This window comes from Pristis pectinata, chromosome 25 (genome assembly GCF_009764475.1).
Source record: "Pristis pectinata isolate sPriPec2 chromosome 25, sPriPec2.1.pri, whole genome shotgun sequence".
In the NCBI taxonomy this organism is placed as follows: Eukaryota; Metazoa; Chordata; class Chondrichthyes; order Rhinopristiformes; family Pristidae; genus Pristis; species Pristis pectinata.
Window position 1 is genome coordinate 8,889,367 of NC_067429.1, and position 19,411 is coordinate 8,908,777.

At 44.2% G+C, this 19,411-nt stretch overlaps 1 protein-coding gene across 1 annotated transcript in view; it reads left to right on the forward strand.

Moving 5' to 3' along the window:
* rapgefl1 (Rap guanine nucleotide exchange factor (GEF)-like 1) overlaps positions 1–15,654 on the forward strand; it is a 93,197-nt gene extending 77,543 nt beyond the window's left edge. The window contains exons 12-18 of the mRNA XM_052038376.1: positions 219–397; positions 4,169–4,259; positions 6,438–6,488; positions 7,551–7,638; positions 8,857–8,921; positions 11,202–11,256; positions 14,353–15,654. Of these exons, the coding sequence (XP_051894336.1) occupies positions 219–397; positions 4,169–4,259; positions 6,438–6,488; positions 7,551–7,638; positions 8,857–8,921; positions 11,202–11,256; positions 14,353–14,477 (654 nt within the window). The 3' untranslated portion in view covers positions 14,478–15,654. The remainder of the gene's footprint in view (positions 1–218; positions 398–4,168; positions 4,260–6,437; positions 6,489–7,550; positions 7,639–8,856; positions 8,922–11,201; positions 11,257–14,352) is intronic.
* Positions 15,655–19,411: the final 3,757 nt, after the last annotated feature.

The following is a 19,411-nucleotide window of genomic DNA, read 5'->3' on the forward strand; positions in this document are numbered from 1 at the left end:
CGTGGAACTCACAATCAAAAAGAGTGGTCAAGGCAAATAACTCTGCTGCAGTTAAAGGGAATCTGGGTAAACACATCACAGAGAAGGGAACAGACTGTTAGGGTGAAGTGAAGCAGGATGGCATACATGCACTAGCACAGACCACTTGGGCTGAATGGCCTCTTTCAGTGCTGTAAGCTGTGTAACTTTCTCCTCTATGACTTCCAATTGTCTCCCAGCTGGAATTGATCCACTACGTCTTCCGGAACGAGAGCATTCGGAGGCGGACAGCAAATCTGGAGCTGGTGCTACAGCGGTGTAGCGAGGTGCAGCACTGGGTCGCCACGGAGATTCTGATGTGTGAACGTCTGGGAAAACGGGTGCAGCTTCTCAAAACCTTCATCAACATGGCTGCTCTGTAAGTGCTCATGTCTGGAATTATAGGGCAAGGTCCATGAGGGTGGGAACAAGGAAATCTGGAAATTGTAACGACGCCAGAACACTCAGACCAAGAATCACTCTCCATCTGGTGCCTGGGCCGAGTTGGTGTTGGTTTGGCTCACTGGCAAAACTTTCTTGTTTCTGAATCAAAAGGTTTTGACACCTGAATATGCAGGAAATGGAGGGATATGGATCGTGTACAGGCAGAAGAGATTTAGTTTAATTTGAATCAGAATCAGATTTATTATCACTGTCATGGAATTTGTTGTTTTGTGGCAGCAGTACAGCACAATGACATAAAAATTACTATAAATTACAAAAAAGTGCCAAAAAGGAATGATGAAGTAGAGTTCATGGGTTCATGGACCGTTCAGAAATCTGATGACGGAGCGGAAGAAGCTGTTTCTGAATTGTTAAGTGTGGGTCTTCAGGCTCCTGTACCTCCTCCCCGATCGTAGCAATGAGAAGAGGGCATGACCTGGATGGTGACGGTCCTTAGTGATGGACACCGCCTTCTTGAGGCATCATGTTCAGCGCAAACACTGTGGGCCGGAGGGCCTGTTCCTGTGCTATTCTGTTCTATGTTTTGGGTTTGAGGCATGTTTCAGACCTATAATCTGTCTACAATCCTATAATCTACAGACCTACAATCTGTGTACAAGCTGATGCTTCACTGCAGGGCAGAATGTGGCATTACATTGCTGGACATGCCTCTTTCTCATGAGATTCCCCACCCTTCCTTTAGTGAGCACAGAAGACCACAACACACCTTATCAGCAAGCTCCCCCGAATGCCCTGGTCCACATTCATCCCTTAGATGACACTGTTTGAAAGGGATCAACAAGTTGCTTAGCTCTTTGCTATCTGTGGGATATTAGTTGTGAATAAATAAACTACCACGATTAGTTACCTAGCAATGCTGACAACACCTGGAAAGCAATTCATTGACTGTAAAGTGCTTGGCGTTGGATCCTAGGCACACTATAAATGTAAATCTCTTTACCTCATTACAGCTGGCAGGATAAAGTTGCCCCAGTCAGCCAAGGTTCTCACTCCAGATTGCTATCCATTGACCTTGGGAGTCTGTGAGAATGAGTGAGGGTGTCCTGCATAGCAGTGATGTCACTCATGGAGTATAGTCTTTGAAGGCCGAGTCACACAATATCCTAGCCTGGAGATGTATGACTTTAATTTCATCATTGTTGGGTCAGAGTTCTGAAACCCCCTCCCGAATACCCTGTGGGCAACCTTCATCGCCAGGACCACACCGATTCAGGAGGGGTTTCCAGTGCCCTCTTCTCAAGGTTAATAGGATGAACAATACTGGCTGCCCATACCAGTCACATCCACACACTGAGAGTGCATAAAACAAGAGGCCAAGAATAGATGGGATACAAGATTGGCCAGAACAAGTTTGGAAAGGAGGGAAAGAGGAAAAATGTAGTGCAGATGATTAAAGATCACCCTTATCAGTGATTGAGCTGGAAGATCAAGGTAAAAGGGTGCTGTTTATGATGAGGCACTCTCAACACAGTCCTGTAATAATCAGGTATTTGCTTCCAAAAGCAGACAATTTATCATGCAGATCACACAAGGTAATTAGAGGTTTCAGCCTCAGACCAACGTGAACATAAAGGCGTTCCCAGAAATTTAAAGGGTGTTGCCTTAACTCCTGGGATTACTGACTCCACCTAGTGAACAGCAGCAGTGAATCACAGGGTGAAAACATGCAGCCACTTCCAGAACCAAGCCTGCATTTTGTCTTTTGAAGTTCACTGGTTCAGATATCCCAAAGGTTTACAAGCGCCTTTTACAGATGTAAACATACTTTTAAAGGAAACCTCCCTCCAAGTCTTCTCGTGTGGTCCGGGACCTTGTTCACACCCTGCCCACCATTCTTCAGTACCAGTGGATTGGCCAAGTCCCTGCCATGAGGACGAACAACTGCTAGGAGGGCCACGGTTACTCCCAAATGCACAGTATCTCGCGGTACCCGATCATCATAACTCTTGCTGGATCCCAGCCGTAGTCCTTGCATCTTTTGGAGTTCTGCTTCAGTGAAGGGGTGTCTGCAGGAAATTAAGTCCGTCTGGTTTTGGAAGGATACACTGAGCACACGTTCACACAGATGCCCAAACACTTGTGCATCCTTTGTGTGCTTAATATTTAGTGGGGGCAGGGAGTTACCCCTGAAGGTCCCATTCCCCCTCTACACGTGCTCCTGTTCCAACCTGCGTCTCTGCAGCTTGAAGACAGAGCTTGCTTTTCCACAGCGAATTTCATGACCTGACGGCATCCCAGAGTCTGTCACAGCCCACAAAGCATATTTGAAGTGTCGTCACTTCTGGAATACAGGAAGTACGGCAGCCAGTATGTGCACAGCAAGGTTCCACAATCATCAACATCCAGGTTATCTGCTGAAGTGATATTGTCTCAGCTCTGCAGCTGCTGGCTTCACTCGGTGAGTGCAGGCTGTGACTCGTGCAGCAGAAGCGTGCAACCACTTACAAAAGGCCTGCATGTTATCTTCAGAGTTCAGCTGTTCAATTCTCCTCCACGCCAGTGCTGGAGATCAGTGCCTGCAGGGTTGTCTACAAACTGGAATATCAGATAGTTCATTTGGAGTTGAAAGCTCCGATTATCATGCGCAATCTCTGCAAAACATTTAGATTGTTCATGGGGGGTCATTTCTGATTACAAGAAGACTGAGTTAGATGTTTCTACTGCTTTATCCTAATCACCAGCCCTTATCTCAGCTGCTCCAGCTGATTGTTGCTGGAATACTGTGGAGGACAGCCCTGTGTGTCTGTCAGTGCCATGGAAACTTTTAGGACCACCTTGGTTGATTATGACCCCTGCACATCCCTTGTGCCCAGACCTCAGCCAATCTCAGTCCCAATCTCTGCTGCCTCATTCCATTGAAATCTACATTTTGCCATTGGGCTCTTAAGTTTTCTCTGCCACTCATCTTAAGATAACAACAGAAAATGCTGCAAACACTCAGCAGGTCAGACAGCATCTGCGGAGAGAGAAACAGAGTTAATGTTTCAGGTCGATGACCTTTCAGAACAGTTTTGGACTGGGGACCTTCACAAGTGTTCTTCCCCCCAGAACTTCTGGAAAGCATGAAAGGTGCTGCGTAAAAGTTTTGTTGAGCACGCCCATGGACCTATTAGTGAGGCCCATACTTCCAGTCTCTACTGCTTCTAACCTCAGACTTTACCACCTCAAACCTTTTAAATACTGTCACAAAACCCATACTTTTGTTATATCTCCCAATCCCTCTGCTCCTTTCCACGGGTCACCTTGGGATGTTCCATAAGCCGCCCTATGTAAAGCACACATTGTTTTTGCTGGACTTAAAACATGCAAGAAAACACGCTTGTAATGCAAGGCAAAGTCAAGTTTATTGTCAGATGCTCAAGTACACGTATGCACAGGTGCAATGAAAAACTTGCTTGCAGCAGCATCACAGGCACATAACATCAGAGACACAACATTCACAAGAAAAACAAATTAAACATAAATTATGCACAATTTTTACAAAAAAAGAACACAAAAAAACAAAGTCCATTGTAGTGCAAAGTGGTTGAAGTGGTCATGGTGTTGCTGAACTGCAGTAGTGATTAGGGTTGTGCAGGTTGGTTCAAGAACCGAATGGTTGAAGGGAAGTAGCTGTCCTTGAACCTGGTGAAATATCGCTCCCCCTGTGATTTGTGGCAATCCTAATGGTTCCTCCCTCTTGCAGCTGTAAGGAGAAGCAGAACCTGTTCTCGTTCTTTGCCATCGTTATGGGCCTGTGCAATGCTGCAGTCAGCCGACTCTGTCTGACCTGGGAGGTAAGTGGAACACAGCACAAGTGTGTGTGTGCATTCATTACCACCTTTACTAAGGATATGCATATTATTAATTAATCTATTAAGCTCACTGCCTACCCTTGGTGTTACAGTATGGAGTCATAACATAATATAGCACGGAAACAGGCCCTTCAGCTCAGCTTGTCCATGCCGACCAAGATGCCCATCTAAGCTAGTCCTTTGGCTCATATCCCTATTAACCTTTCCTATCATGCACCTGTCTTTTAAAAGTTGTTGTTGTATCTCCCTCAGCCACTTTCTCTGGCAGCCCGTTCATAAACACACCACCCTCTGCATGAAGAAGTTGCCCCACAGCTCACTTGTAAGTCTTTCCCCTGTCACCTTAAACCTATGCCCTCTAGTTTTTGATTCACTTTCCCTGGTATCTAGGATTATTATTGGATAGTAATTCGACAGGTAGTTGAGAGGAAAATAGTTTGGAGGAAGGGGACATTTCTTGAAGCAGTGTTTAACTTGCATCAGGTTGAGCCCTGAACTCTGGTGCTGTCTGTGTGGAGTTTGCAGGTTCTCTCTGTGACTAAGTGGGTTTCCTCCAGATGCTCGGGTTTCCTCCCACATCCCAAAGATATGATGGTTGGTAGGTTAATTGGCCACTGTAAATTGCCCCTGGTGTAGATGGGTGGTAGGGAAGATCAGGGGAATTGGTGAGCTTGGGAGAGAGAATAATTTACCAGGAAATAAGTGGGGGAATGGGAACAATGGAGCAACAAACAATCTGCTGGAGGAACTCAGCGGGTCAGGCAACATCTGTGGGAGGGAAGAAATTGTCAACATTTCAGGTCAAGACCTGGCATTGGGTTTTGACCTGAAACGTCGACAATTCCTTTCCTCCCACAGATGCCGCTCGACCCGCTGAGTTCCTCCAGCAGATTGTTTGTTGCTCCAGATTCCAGCATCTGCAGTCTCTTGCGTCTCCAATGGGAATTATGGGTTTGCTCTGACAGCTAGCATAGACTCGATGGGCTGAATGGCTACCTAAGTCACAATCATAAAAAAATGATCAGCCTTGCACACCATCAGCCCTGTAGGCTCCTGGGTAAGCACTATGTCGATTTCAAAACCTTCATCCCTGTTTTCAGATAGCTTGTCTCTGTAACCTCCTCCAGCCCTACAAACTTCTTGGATATCTGCACACCTAAGATTCTAGTCATTCACTAAAGTTTATCGCTGGCAGAGTAAATCACAAACTTGAGGTGCTTTTAGCTATTGGACTCTTAAGCCTCAGCACACTCTCCTTTCCTCTAAAGAAACCCACCTCTGGGCCACCTGGCCTAACTTCTCTTTTGTGGCTCCAAGTCAAATGTTCTTTGTTGCTTCCTACGTAGTACCTTGGGATGTTTTGCTACCCTCATGTCCTCCTTAGACTTGCTACTTCTGTGGTTCTGTGGGTTCGGAGGCCACTGTGGGATCTGCAGATGTTGCCAGGGAATGATAGGGCAGGGAATACTTGTCAGAATCGTTTCGAAGTTGGTGCTTTCCTTTTGCTCTTTATTCTGCACTTTTTTGTTCTCCTGAAGCATGGACTAGAGATTCTCAGTGCCCTTCTGAATACTCCTTCTCCACATTGAGTGAACATCGGCCAGAGATCCCAAGGAGTTCATTCTTTCAAGGAGGCTCTGAGAAGTTCTGTGAATCCTTTCTTCCATCCACCCTGCTCTCTCTCCCATGAGAGAGCTCAGAATAGAGTGTTGTTCAGTGAGAGAACAAGGTTTGGGAATACAAAGGCTCTACTGGTTCAGTGGAACACAAAGCAGTTTGCAAAGGGGAAAGAGGAGAGAGGGAGCCATCAACTATCCCCCTACATCCCCCCGCTGGTAGTTGCTTCAGTGGCTCCTTCCAATCTAGATGACAGTGTCATACCCCAAAATGTTAATAAAATCCAAATGAAAATTTCTGATTTGATATGTTATTTTATTTATTTTAAAAAGCAGCAAATGTGGAAAATACTCAAAGAAGGTTAGGCAGAAACCGGTTAACTTTTCAAATCATTGATCATCAGGTCTGAAACATTAATTCTGCTTCTTTCTCCACAGCTGCTGAGTGTTTTCTGACTTTATTTCAGGTTTCCAGCATCCAAGATATTTTGGTTTTCCCAGTAAATGAAATACTTATTTATACTTTGTCTTATTTGCTCCACAGAAACTTCCTGCAAAATGTAAAAAGCTCTTCCAGAAATTTGAGAGTTTAACAGTGAGTAACCAATGGGTCCTTGCTCTGAACTGGATGCATTGGGCGTCTTACGTTTTCAACATCTTTGAATCCCTTCACTTGCCAGAAGTAACTGACTCCCCGAATGTAACAGACCAATTGAGCACCACCTTCACTGGGCAGTTCAAGCAGCCCCCATGACCTTGCTGGGTGGGTTTGGCCACAGACAATGGTAGAGCCTGCTTCTCAGGATGAAGAAGGAGGGAGCAGAGTGGGGTGACCTTTACTCTGAGGGCCTACTGTTACAACAGCATTCTTGTCATTTGGCAGTAGGAAGTGGTCCAATAACCCAGGGCTCAGCGAGTCAGTGGCGGCTGATGCACCATCTCTCCCACTTAGCTTCAGAGGTCACGCATGCCCTGGCCTTGGTGAAGGGTAGTGATACACTCCTTTTGAGTGTCCATGAGGAATTGAATAAATGTGTTTGAAGGAGAAAAAAAATTGCAAGGAGATGGGGGGATGTGTATGGGACCAAACCGAGAGTCCGTGAGACTCTGTGGGTCGAGTGGCCTCTTTGTGTACTGCACTGTTCCATGGACTTTGGCTCTATGTGCCTCAGCCTCCCGGTCTAATACATGTATATTGGTCAAATTCAAGAGATTACTAGATAAGCATATGGAGGAATTTAAAATAGAGAGATATGTGGGAGGAAGGGATTAGATAGTCTTCGGCGAGGTTTAAAGGTCGGCACAACGTTGTGGGCCGAAGGGCCTGTATTGTGCTGTACTGTTCTACGTTCTATGTTCTATGAAGGAAAATCACTAAATATCACATCTGTGTGATACAATAAAGTCCACTGTGGTACTCCTCACTTCTCCTCCATCTGACTGCTGGTTCTACCATTGGTGACTCCAGGAAGCAACCTCCCATTGGTCCTTGGCTGAACTTCACCTGGGTTCCTGATCACTCCAGCAAGACTTTAGTGATGGGTTTGTACTGGGAAACTTGGGTCCAATAATTAGCATGGCATTCAGTTTGATCGTGGGTATTGGGGGTGGCATTGTACCCAACAACAGACAATGAGAACACATTTCTGTCTTACAGGATCCTTCACGAAATCATAAAACCTACAGGGACACCATTGCCAGGATGAAGCCTCCCCTGATTCCTTTTGTCCCTCTGCTACTGAAAGGTGAGACAATGGCACTGTCCCTAAAGTTGTTCTGCTCTTGGCTTCAAAGAATCCTATAGCACAGAGGTCCGTTGTCTTTGGGGAAACCAGTTAAAAGAGGTATCAAATGTTCCATTCCCTTCTCTTTCCTTTCTCTTTGTAAAAATCTTTCTCATATTCTGCCACAACACAGGAGGTCATTCATCCCATCAAGTCTATTCTTGCTATCAGAGCCATCCCATCAATTCCATTTCCCCTCCCCTCCCCCCCCCACACTTATTTTCCTGTAATCTATTCCCTGTCACATCCTATTTCTCCTCCATCCACCTACACTGGGGGTAATTTACAGCAGCCAATTAACCTGCCAACCAGTAGGACTTTGGGATGTGGGAGGAAACCAAAGCACCTGGGAGAAACGCACATGGGTCACCGGGAGAACGTGCAAACTCCACACAGGCAGCATCAGAGGTCAGGATCGAGACAGATTACCGGACCCATGTGGTAGCAGCACTAACTGCTGCACCACTGTGTGATCTTTTGAAGGAAGGGCTGAATCAGTGGGCAGGGTCCTCACCCGTGCACGATGAGGCTGCCCCCTTTGGTCTACATGAGAAGTCCACTAGAGCAGCACAGGATAGCTGCAGCCCAGTGGGTGGAAGGTCCCACTGACAGAATGATGCAGTGCTGGGGATTGGCCGGCTAAATCCCAGCAGCCGCACAGAAGTCAGGGTAGAAGATCTTCACCCATGTCGATGATAAAAAGGCTTGCATTTCCTAGCACCTTTCACATCCTTTTTAAGACATTCTTGACAGCTAATGAAATAAGTTAATTGGGAAATTGATTTAGTATTTTCACATGTACCGAGGTTCAGTGAAAGACTTTGTTTTATATGCCACCTGTACAGATCATTTCATCACATCAGTACATTGAGGTAGTAGAAGGGAAATCAATAACAGAATGTAGACTAAAGTGTTACAGTTACAGAGAAAGTGCAGTGCAGGCAGTCAATAAGGTGCAAGGCCATAACGAGGTAGATTGTGAGGTCAAGAGTCCATCTTATCTTACTAGGGGACCATTCAACGGTCTTATAACAGCGGGATAGAAGCTGTCCTTGAGCCTTGTTGAAGACTAAATATTCTGGTAGTTGAAGAGCTCCTGGATTATTCAGTGTCAAAGTGTTCACATTATTGGTAACTAACAAAGCATTTTCAGTGGTTTTTCTTTCATGATTTTTCCAGATATGACATTCATACATGAAGGCAACAAAACATTCCTGAATCAGCTGGTGAACTTTGAGAAAATGGTGAGTATTTCTTTCACTGTTCTAGGATAAAACAGCAACAGCTTCCACACTGGTACACTCCACTGCCCAATGGCTTAATGGCGTGTGTTCCAGTACAGGCTACCACCCTGTGCACAAGTGTGTTATGGACTCACTCTGCACTACTGACTTTACAAATGGACAATGTTCTAGCACATTACACCACCCAACATACAAATGGACAATATTCTAGTACACTATACCGCCCAATGTACAAATGGACAATGTTCTAGCGCATTACACAATCCAATGTACAAACGGACAATGTTTGTAGCATGTTATACTACCCAATGTACAAATCGACAATATTCTAGTATGTTACACCACCCAATGTACAAATGGACAATGTTCTGGCACACTGCAGCATCTAATGTTCAAGTGAACTGTTCTGACATAGTGTCACCCAGTTTCTTCACAATACAACAAAAGGAAGCTAAGATTTGAGTAGTACAACTTAGTTTATTGAGACAGACAAAACTATTCAGACACCTGAAGCCCCTGAAGAGTAATTTTACCACACACAGCTGCTAATCATTGTGTTTTGGATTTTTCAGCCACGATTTGTTCTAGAATTTAGACTTAAAACTGGACCCCAGAGACATACATTGATCAATAATGCATGAGGACACTGCACAGTTTAAGCACTGACTAGCAAAACTCCAAGACAGCTTTCATACTTTTAATACTGAATTAATTTAAGGAAACCTTTCCATTTTGCTGCAGGGACCTGAGTCACACAGTACTGAAAGTTCCCTGTGCTGAGTTATTAACCTTAGCTGAGTTATTGGTTTGAGAATCACAGTGGGTCTCAGGAAGGGGATAAAATGAGCTAGAGTTCTTTATTTAGACCCCAGAGGGAAGCCCGAAAGACTCTGACAGCTTTACCTGTGAGATTCCCAGAGTGCGCTGAGGTTGGACATTCATGGTGGTCAGTAGTATGGAACATCCTTGTATTTCAACTTGCCTCTGCCAGTGGACATGAACATTGGTGTCAGTCTGACTGCATTCATTTCACTAAAGTGTTCTCCATTCTGTGGGAACTCGCAGTGGAAGCTGTTTGGCTGGTCCCCAGCTGAACACCGTGTCCTCATGGATTGAAAGATGATTCAGTTTGACAGGTAAATGGATTATTCCCTTGACAGGCTTGGCAAGTGACTTTCCAGAGCTTGAACGTTCCATTTTCAGGCTGTCAGTACTTTTCAGGCACCTGTTATATAATAAAGGATTTGCTTTAGTCAGGTATTACTAGTGATTTCCACGGAATCTGAATTCTCAGCAGTACTGGGGCAGAGAAGGGTGTAGTCTATAGCTTCTTGAAAGTGACCACACAAATAAATAGGGTGGTAAAGAAGGCACATGGCATGCTTGCCTTCATTAGTTGGAGCACCGAATATAAGAGTAAGGAAGTCATGTTGCAGCTATACAAAACTTTGGTTTGGCCACACTTGGAGTATTGTGTGCAATTCTGGTCACCCCATTACAGGAAGGATGTGGAGGCTTTGGAAAGGGTACAAAAGAGGTTTACCAGGATTCTACCTGGATTAGAGGGTACAAGCTATAAGGAGAGGTTGGACAAACTTGGATTGTTTTTCTGGAGCATTGGAGGCTGAGGGGAGACCTGATGGAAGTTTATAAAATGATGAGAGGCATAGTTAGGGTAGACAGTCAGAATCTTTTCTCCAGCATAGAAATGGCAAATACTAGAGGATCTATATTTCAGGTGAGAGGGTAGAAAAATACCTTTTAATGTGTGGGCCAAGTTTTTTTTTACACACAGAGTGGCAGGTGCCCGGAACCTGTCAGGGGTAGTGGTGGAAGCAGATACGATAGTGGTGTTTAAGAGGCTTTTAGATAGACACATGAATATGCAGCGAATGGAGGCTTATGGATCATGTGCAGACAGAAGAGATTTAGTTTAATTTGGCATTGTGATTAGCACAGACATCACGGGCCGAAGGGTCTGCTCCTGTGCTGTACTGTTCTATGTGTTAGTTCTGGTAGTTGGAACTCAGAGTCCAAAGTGAGCAAGGGAAATGCTGCATAGCAAGGGTCAACCTTCTAACAACAACTTGCATTTCATCAGCACTTCTACCCAGTAAATTACCTCACAAGAGTGACATCAGATAACAGTTAACAAAGAGCAAGATAACACTCATTTTTTAGGACTACTTAATAATAGTGCAATTAATGTCAAAAAATAATCTTGGCCTTTGGTATGGTACAGCAGTTGGTTGGGTCCAACCTTGTCCATGTCTCTTACAGCACATGGTGGCCAGTGCAGTCCGGACCTTGAGGAAGTATCGAAGCAGCCCGCTCAGTAAGTTGACCAACAAAAACTAAAGTGGCAGTGGTTCCATAGGAATGTTCATCTGTCAGCTTTAGTGGGATCAGGAGGGACCATGAGGGTTTGTGATGTGAGGGGGAGTAACCCAATTTACGGCTGTTTCAACAAGATAAGTGTCGGATCCGGTTATCTTCGAAACTGCAGGTTCTTTCAGGAGTCCAAGAATGAGTTGAAAACAACTTGGTGCTTCACAAAGTTTTATTGGAAAAGTTTTAAACAAGGAAACAGTCACAGAGCACATGGCACTAGCTTTACTACTAGGAGACGAGCCGAGACAAAGGAATTAAAATGAGCTGGGGGGGTGGGGGGAGGGAGAGAGCAAGATAAGCAAGAGAGCTTTTTAACATAAAGCAGCATTTTATACCTGAGATAAGAGGTACTCCTTAGATAACAATAGTCCAGTCAGAAAACCTATCAGATACCTGTGGCAAAATCAACCAATGAGAAAGATGTAGTCACCTGATGGATGAACCAATAAGCTAAGAAGTGGTTATACCTTGTACAGCCACTTGAGGTGTATTAAACACTATGCATGTAAAAATTACCTAAAAGAAAATATATATATTAAACAGTCGAATCCAACATAAGTAACACCAAATAGGGGCAGGAATGGCCATTTGGTCCCACCACTGAATATTGTGGCTGATCAGATCCAGTTTCCAATCCGATCTCCATAATCCCTTTTCCTTGTGGCCAAGAACCTTTCTCACCCTTTTCAATGCAAACAATCAGCACCCCTGCTCTTTAATGTAGAGGATTCCCAAAATTCACTGTTCTCCTCTTCATCACAGTCTTCAATGAACATCCTTCTATCCTGACATTATGTCTCCCTGTTCAGGGGAATCTTCCCAGCGGTCTCCATCCTGTCAAGCCCCTCGGAAACTTATACATAACATTGCCTCACTGAACAAGTCTCTTTCTCCTATAGGGATCATAGTGGGTTCTTCCAGGACTTGACCCAGGTTAGCTTTGATGATACAAGGAAGGGCTGTCATTTTGCATTTGGTCTTAGGACATTTCAGTGCTATTAAGCCCATGACTTACTGCTCATTCCTGATTGGCTGAGAGATAAGAGGCATCATTTTTCTTGTCCCGATGCAGGGTTTCAACTCAAAACATCAACAATTTCTTTCTCCCTACACATGCCATTGATTGACCATTGACCCACTGAATTCCTCCAGCAGATTGTTGCTCCAGATTCCAGCAACTGCAATCTCGTGTCATCATTTGTCTAGCAATTGCTTCTGGGCCTAAATGGTCAGCTGGCTAATTAAGAAAGCATCAAGAGTCATCCCATGGGACTATGGTGTTCAAGACCAAAACTGTGAGAGGGTAATACGGATGATATGAACTATCAGGTCAAGGAGGAAAAACAAAACACCAGCTCATGCCCCTGCCCCATTCCCTGCCCAGTGCTGGTGGCAACTTCTCTTCCCTGAAGGTCAGTGGTGAGCCAATTGAAAGCTTAAGCTGGCAGCTTCCACAGCCATTTATCTAGAACCAGCTCAGAACGAATAACCAGATTTCACAGGTTGCACACTGGGTTCTAAATAGCCAGAAGGTTGTAGGTTCAATCCCTTATCCAGAGCACAGAATCCATGCTGACGCATCTGTGCAGTACTGAGGGAGTGCAACACGATTGGAAGTGCTGTCTTTCAGGTAAGATGTTAAAATGAGGCCCTGTCTGCTTTCCCAAGTGGGGGCATTGCATTCAAGTAGTTATCCCTGGGGACCTGGATAACGTTAGTTGCGAAATGCATCACTCAGTGAAAAGCAGAACCACGAAGTCCTGCCCTGAGCTGCTGTTTCTGTTCAGGACCAATATAGAGAGGGAGCAATACAGAGGATATGAACATCATCTACGGTCCCTGCCCATTTCACTGTCCTGTTCCCAGCTTTAACATGGGTACAAGGCCTGGCTATGTTGTCCTCAGTGTCTGACAGACTGCCAGTGATCCAACCAAAATTCATCACACAGGTCCCAGAGATTAAGAATTAAGATAAGATCTCTTTGTTAGTCACATGTACATCGAAACACACTGAACTGCATCTTTGGTGTAGAGTGTTCTGAGGGCAGCCCGCAAGTGTCGCCACGCTTCCGGTGCCAACGTAGCATGCCCACAACTTTCTAACCCGTACGTCTTTGGAATGTGGGAGGAAACCGGAGCACCCGGAGGAAACCCACATAATCACGGGGAGAACATACAAACTCCTTACAGACAGCGGCCAGAATCGAACCCAGGTCGCTGGTGCTGTAATAGTGTCACGCTACCAATACACTAGCATTTATAGGAGTGAGGCATTCTTCACACAGTGAAGATTGTGTGAAGAATGCCTCACTCCTGTGAAGAGACTGCAGACGCTGGAATCTGGAGCAACACACAAAACTGACAGTCGACTGTCCATTTCTCTCAATTGATGCTGCCTGACCCACTGAGTTCCTCCAGCATTTTGCGTGATTCTTCACAGCATGTTGAGATTGCAAGCCCTGTTTTTAAAAAAAAATGCTTTTCCTGCATCGTATACTGAAAAGTTACAGATGATGGAGTTTTCAGAACCAGTGGAACTCTCCCCACCCCACCCCACTCCACCCCTTTCACTGGACCTTCTGGAGGTCCCAAAAGAAAGACATGCATTCATCTAGTGCATTCCGCAGCCTCAGAATAGCCTGTGAAATAGTTTTAAAGTGTAGTCACTGTTTTAACATAGGAAACATGACTGCCGATTTGTGCAGAGCGGGCTCCCACAAACAGTGATGTGCTGCAAACCAAATAATCCGTCCCTCGGATCTTCTTGGTAGAGGCCACTTCCCTTCTTCAGAGTTACCCCATGAAATCCTTTAGCATGAAACGGAGGTTTAACATCTTGTCTGAAAGACAGCTCATCTAACAAAGCCGTGCTCCCTCGGTGCTGCGCTAGTCTCAGCGTGAAATTTTGTGTTCAAGTCTCTGGGGTAGGACTTGAACCCACAACCTGACTCAGAGGAGTGGTACCCGTGGCTGACGGCTGTGGGGAACACGAGTCTCTTCTATCGTTGACAGCTTTTCTTTCCCTTTCTTCTTCGCACAGACCTGGAGTTGGACTCGGCTGCAAACCACATCCAGATTAAGGCCTACATCCGCCAGCTCCATGTGATCGACAATCAGCAGTTACTCTATGACCTCTCATACAGACTGGAGCCCAAGGACCCGTAACCCCGGGGCTTCTGCTCCGTACTGCTCCCAGTCTGCAATGCTAGTCGATGGCGTTGGAAGTGTATGTGGCCGTGCCACTGCTGATCTGGACCTACTGTACATAACTGTACAGAACCATCCACTTACCAAAAGAGGTCTGCACCTGCTTCATGATGAAATACCAACCGGGCCTGTGGTAGACCCATTGCTGACTCATTCATTACATCATACTGGGCTGGCACAGGACAGGAACATGTGCTGTATGCCCGGTGCTGCTCTAGGGATTGTGTGCACTGATATCATAAGCTGCAAGCTATTTATCATTCTGCTTATTGAAGCCACAGGGTAATTCTTATCAAACAAAACAGGATTGAGCTAGAATCTGGAATTGGAGCAGATGGGAGGAGCTGTATGTGTATGGGCCTTCCTTGGGAATATTCTGATTTTCACTACAGATTTGGTTTGATTCACTGCGGGTCTTATTTTGAGGTCTTCATATTTAGACAGTGACTCCCTCTGTTGGCAAGGAGCAAATGGTGCAGGTTTTAAACCAGCCCCTTCCTTGTGAGTTTTAATTGCATCATTACTGTTGTGAATCCACCGTGCAGTTTCCCTTCTTACCTTGCCCACCAATTTTTAAATATTTATTAATTTTTCCTCTTCACGATGCCTCCCACTGTAGTGGCTGCTTCACATGGCTGTCTGCTCACCAGCTCTGCTGTCATTTCACTTGTCTGGGCCACTAAGACGCAGGTAAAGGGGACCTGAAGATTGATGAGGGAGGCAAACACTCGCGTTCTTTCCATCCCTCTCACCCGCTTTGGGAAAAGCTTTAAGCATCTCCATGGGACTCAGGATGGCAATTCTACATCCTACCAGCCGGCAACCCATTCCCAGGTCATGTCACAGAAGAGAGACATTTTCAGACCAGACTAACACAGCCCTGCTTAGCTCTAGTCTTGTATCCATATTTGATTTGACATTGTAATATAGGTTGTAATATAATATTGATCAATTATTTCTGTTTTTAATTTCAATATTACATTTAGAAAATAGTTTCTACATTTTTTAAAATATTTTGTACAAAGAATGCTTTCTCTTCTTTAGATTTATTTCATTTCAGTGAGATGGCTAAGCAGTGTTCATCTGTTATCCTCTGTGTGTTGTCTACATAAAGCACTTACAGGTCTGACTGAAATAATGCGCTAAAGAATGAATAAATTGTCATTTTTTTAAATATGTGGCAAGTCATTTTCTAGACACCGGAATATAAGGCTAAGAATTCCTCTGCTGAAAGTGGCATTGGAAAAGGGATCATGATTAGCAGCAAAAATCAACAAAAAGTTTTCTAAAAGTCAGAGAAAATGTTCACATGAATGTATAATATTGTTACTCAGGTTTATGTAAACAGAGGACAATCTATTGCTGTTGTGCTTATGGTGCTATCAATTCTGATTGCATTTTGTGCCCTTTCTCCAAATTATTTTTTAATTCCTCCTTCTCAGAGGCCCACCCACTTTACTCGTTGTGGCCAGTGGATAATTTCCCCACCACCCCACACCACTTGCCCGCTCTGTTATAGGAACCATCCATAAGATAAACCTCATGACTGATGAGACCAATGTGAGAACCGCAGACTCTTCCACAGATGGGGTGAGCAGATGGGTGATCCTCTAAAGCGGTCCTCTCCTTCCACCTCTTACACAGGGCTTCTCTCTGCTTCCAAAGCATGGACGAGAGGTTCTCAATGCCATCCTAAATCCCACTTCTCAAGTTTAAGCAGTCGTAGGTGAGGGATTTCCAAGAGCCAATGGAGATGTTGCATTTTTTCATGCGGGGAAGAATTTTTAAAAAATTTTTTCAGGACGGTTTTCAGGACATCCTTGAATCTTTTCCTCTGCCCACCTGGTTATCTCCTCCCATAACACAGCTGGGAATAGAGTGCCTATTTCAAGAGTCTGATGTCAGTTATGTGAACACCATGGCCTGCCTAATGTTTTAGACTGAGTGTAACTGGGGCCTCATTGCTGGGGCTGTTGGCTTGGGATAGGACACTGATGTCGTTTCAATTATCCTTGCATTGAATTTGGTGGACTTTGCAGAAAACAACATCTGGGGCCAATGAACAGTGATGTGATAGTGACGATGTCAACTAAATTGGTTTATTATTGTCACAGAGAACATAGAACATTGCAGCACAGTACAGGCCCTTCGGCCAATGGTGTTGTGCCAACATTTTATCCTGCTCTAAGATCTAACCCTTCCCTCCCACATAGCCTTCCATTTCTCTATCGTTCATGTGCCTATTTAAGAGTTTCTTAAATGTCCCTAATGTATCTGCCTCCACCACCTCTGCCGGCAGTGCGTTCCACGCACCCACTATTCTCTGTGTAAAAAAAAACTTACCTCTGACATCCCCTCTATACCTTCCTCCAGTCACCTTAAAATTATGCCCCCTCATGTTAGCCATTTTCGCCCTGGGAAGAAGTCTTTGACTGTCCACTCGATCTATGCCTCTTATCATCTTGTGCACCTCTATCAAATCACCTCTCATCCTCCTTCTCTCCAAAGAGAAAAGCCCTAGCTCGCTCAACCTATCCTCATAAGACATGCTCTCCGATGCAGGCAGCATCCTGGTAAATCTCCTCTCCACCCTCTCTAAAGCTTCCACATCCTTCCTATAATGAGGCGACCAGAACTTGTAGCAGGTACAGTGAAAAACTTTGTTCTGCATGCCATCCATACAGATCATTTCATCACAACAGTACATCGAGGTGGTACAATGGAAAAGCAATAACAGAATGCAGAATATAGTGTTACAGTTGCAGAGAAAGTGCAGTGCAGGCAGACAATAAGAAGCTCGGCCAATCTGTCCAAGTGACATTGGTTGAGGGATAGATATTGCCTGCACAATGGGGAGAATTCCTTTGATCTTCTTCGAAATAGTGGCATAGGATCATTTATCCACTTGGAAAGGTAGATGCAGCCTCCATTTAACATCCCTCTTGAATGAAAGCATCTCCAAAACTGCAGAACTAAACTGGTGTCTTAACATTTTTATTCACAAGACATTGGAGTGGAACTTGAGAGGCTAGAGAGCTACAACTGGTTCCAGCCGACACTAAATGTGATACTCATTAGTCAATATGTAATTCCGTCCAGTCATACTGCTACTTCGCCCTGTCATGTCCTGAGGCTTAACAATCAGTATAGTGATGAAGGGATTGTTGATGCAAGTTGTGGCTATAATTATGAAGAAGGGCTCAATGTGAGGGTGGATTTCACTGTAGATTTTTGTAGTGATCAAACACTGAGGAATTGACTCCAGTACTTGCCTAGAAAGGATCAATGGGTAAAAGCATTGAACGTATAGGGAGGATTTTTCTCAGAAAGGTTCATTAGGCATGGCCTGAGATAGCACAATTGGCTCTCAAAGCTGCAACCATAATATTTAAAATTGAACTGAGCTCTATTTAAAAATCAAAATTGCTAAATGCAAAACAAAGAGATTACAGACAGCTCAGATTATAGGTCAGGAAAGTTATTCACATACCCACAAATGTGAGTAGTTAATGTGACATCTCTAACAAATTTGGAACACAGAACGTGGTGAGAAATTTACAGCACTTCTACAAGTAGAAACAATTAATTAATCAATTGTTGGTTGTCACCCACCAGCTCTGGTGTCTCTGGGGTCAGTCTATCAATTGGAAAGTGTTTAGCATCAAAATTGACCCAATGCTCTCTGGTAGAAAAGGAATTGTGGCTGTCGTTCTAGGTGTCAGACACGATCCAGGGACTTTCTGATTGATTGTTCCTTTGTGGATATCTTCTCAATGGAAGATCAGAATTGGTTGTGTTATCTTGTAGACACCTGCTCTCTACACTCGCAACTGATTGGAATAAGGTAACTGAGAGCAGTCATCATCTTCAGGAGGGAAGCAAAGTATTCCAATGGAAACAAAACTTAACACTTGCCGTACGGAAAGCACTGAGTACACTCTAAGTCTGTGGCTTTTGTAATTCAAAAAGGAAGTAGAAATGTGCCTGCAGTCTCACATGCTGAATGCACTTTAAAGTTGCTGCAGTATATTGTACTCAGTTTTTGAAATTCAATTTTACATTGGAATTTCTCATTTCTACCCCAAAATGTCTAAGCAAGTGACTCTGATATGCACGATGGTCAGACTTGCTAACGACCGGAGAACAAAGAACTGCAGATACTGAAAATCTGAAATAAAACCAGAAGATGGTAGAAACACTCAGTCGATTACCCAGACCCCACCCATCCCTGTTCTCTCCAGCTTTAAACTTGTTCATTTTCTAAATCTTCTTATATCTGAAGAAAGTCACCTGAAATGTGAACTCTGTTTCTCCCTAAAACGACGCTGCCTGACCTGCTGTGTGCATTCAGCAAGATTTACCAGCTGTCCAACGTAACTCAACAGAAGTTCTAAGACTTGCCAAAAGTACATGGTGTACTTTGTATTGATTAAGTAACTATACTATAAGGAGTGCTTGAATTATTCAGGTTTTTTTAGATTCTGTTTGCAGATATTGATATTTATGATAATGAAAACTTCAGGAAAATGCATCAACTTTCAATGAATAGGTCTCTGAGTTCCTCCACCCTGAGTTAACCAATCACATCAAAGAGGAGTATATTGTGCACCATGTACAAAATCAAATGTGATTGGTCAGTGATCTACACACATAAATGGACACTTTAACAGTCACACTCCTTAATAAGAATGCGCAATTAGGATTATAAAACAGAGCTCCATTGGTATAAACAAATAAAAATTTAAGTGGTGGCTTGGAGATGTGATTTATTAAACAATTAAAACCAGAACTTTCAAAGCCAACTTGAAAGAGTGGTGTACAGGCATCGGAAGGATGAAATATAAATGTATACAAATATTGCAACTATTTTACAATGGCTGTGAAGTTAATAA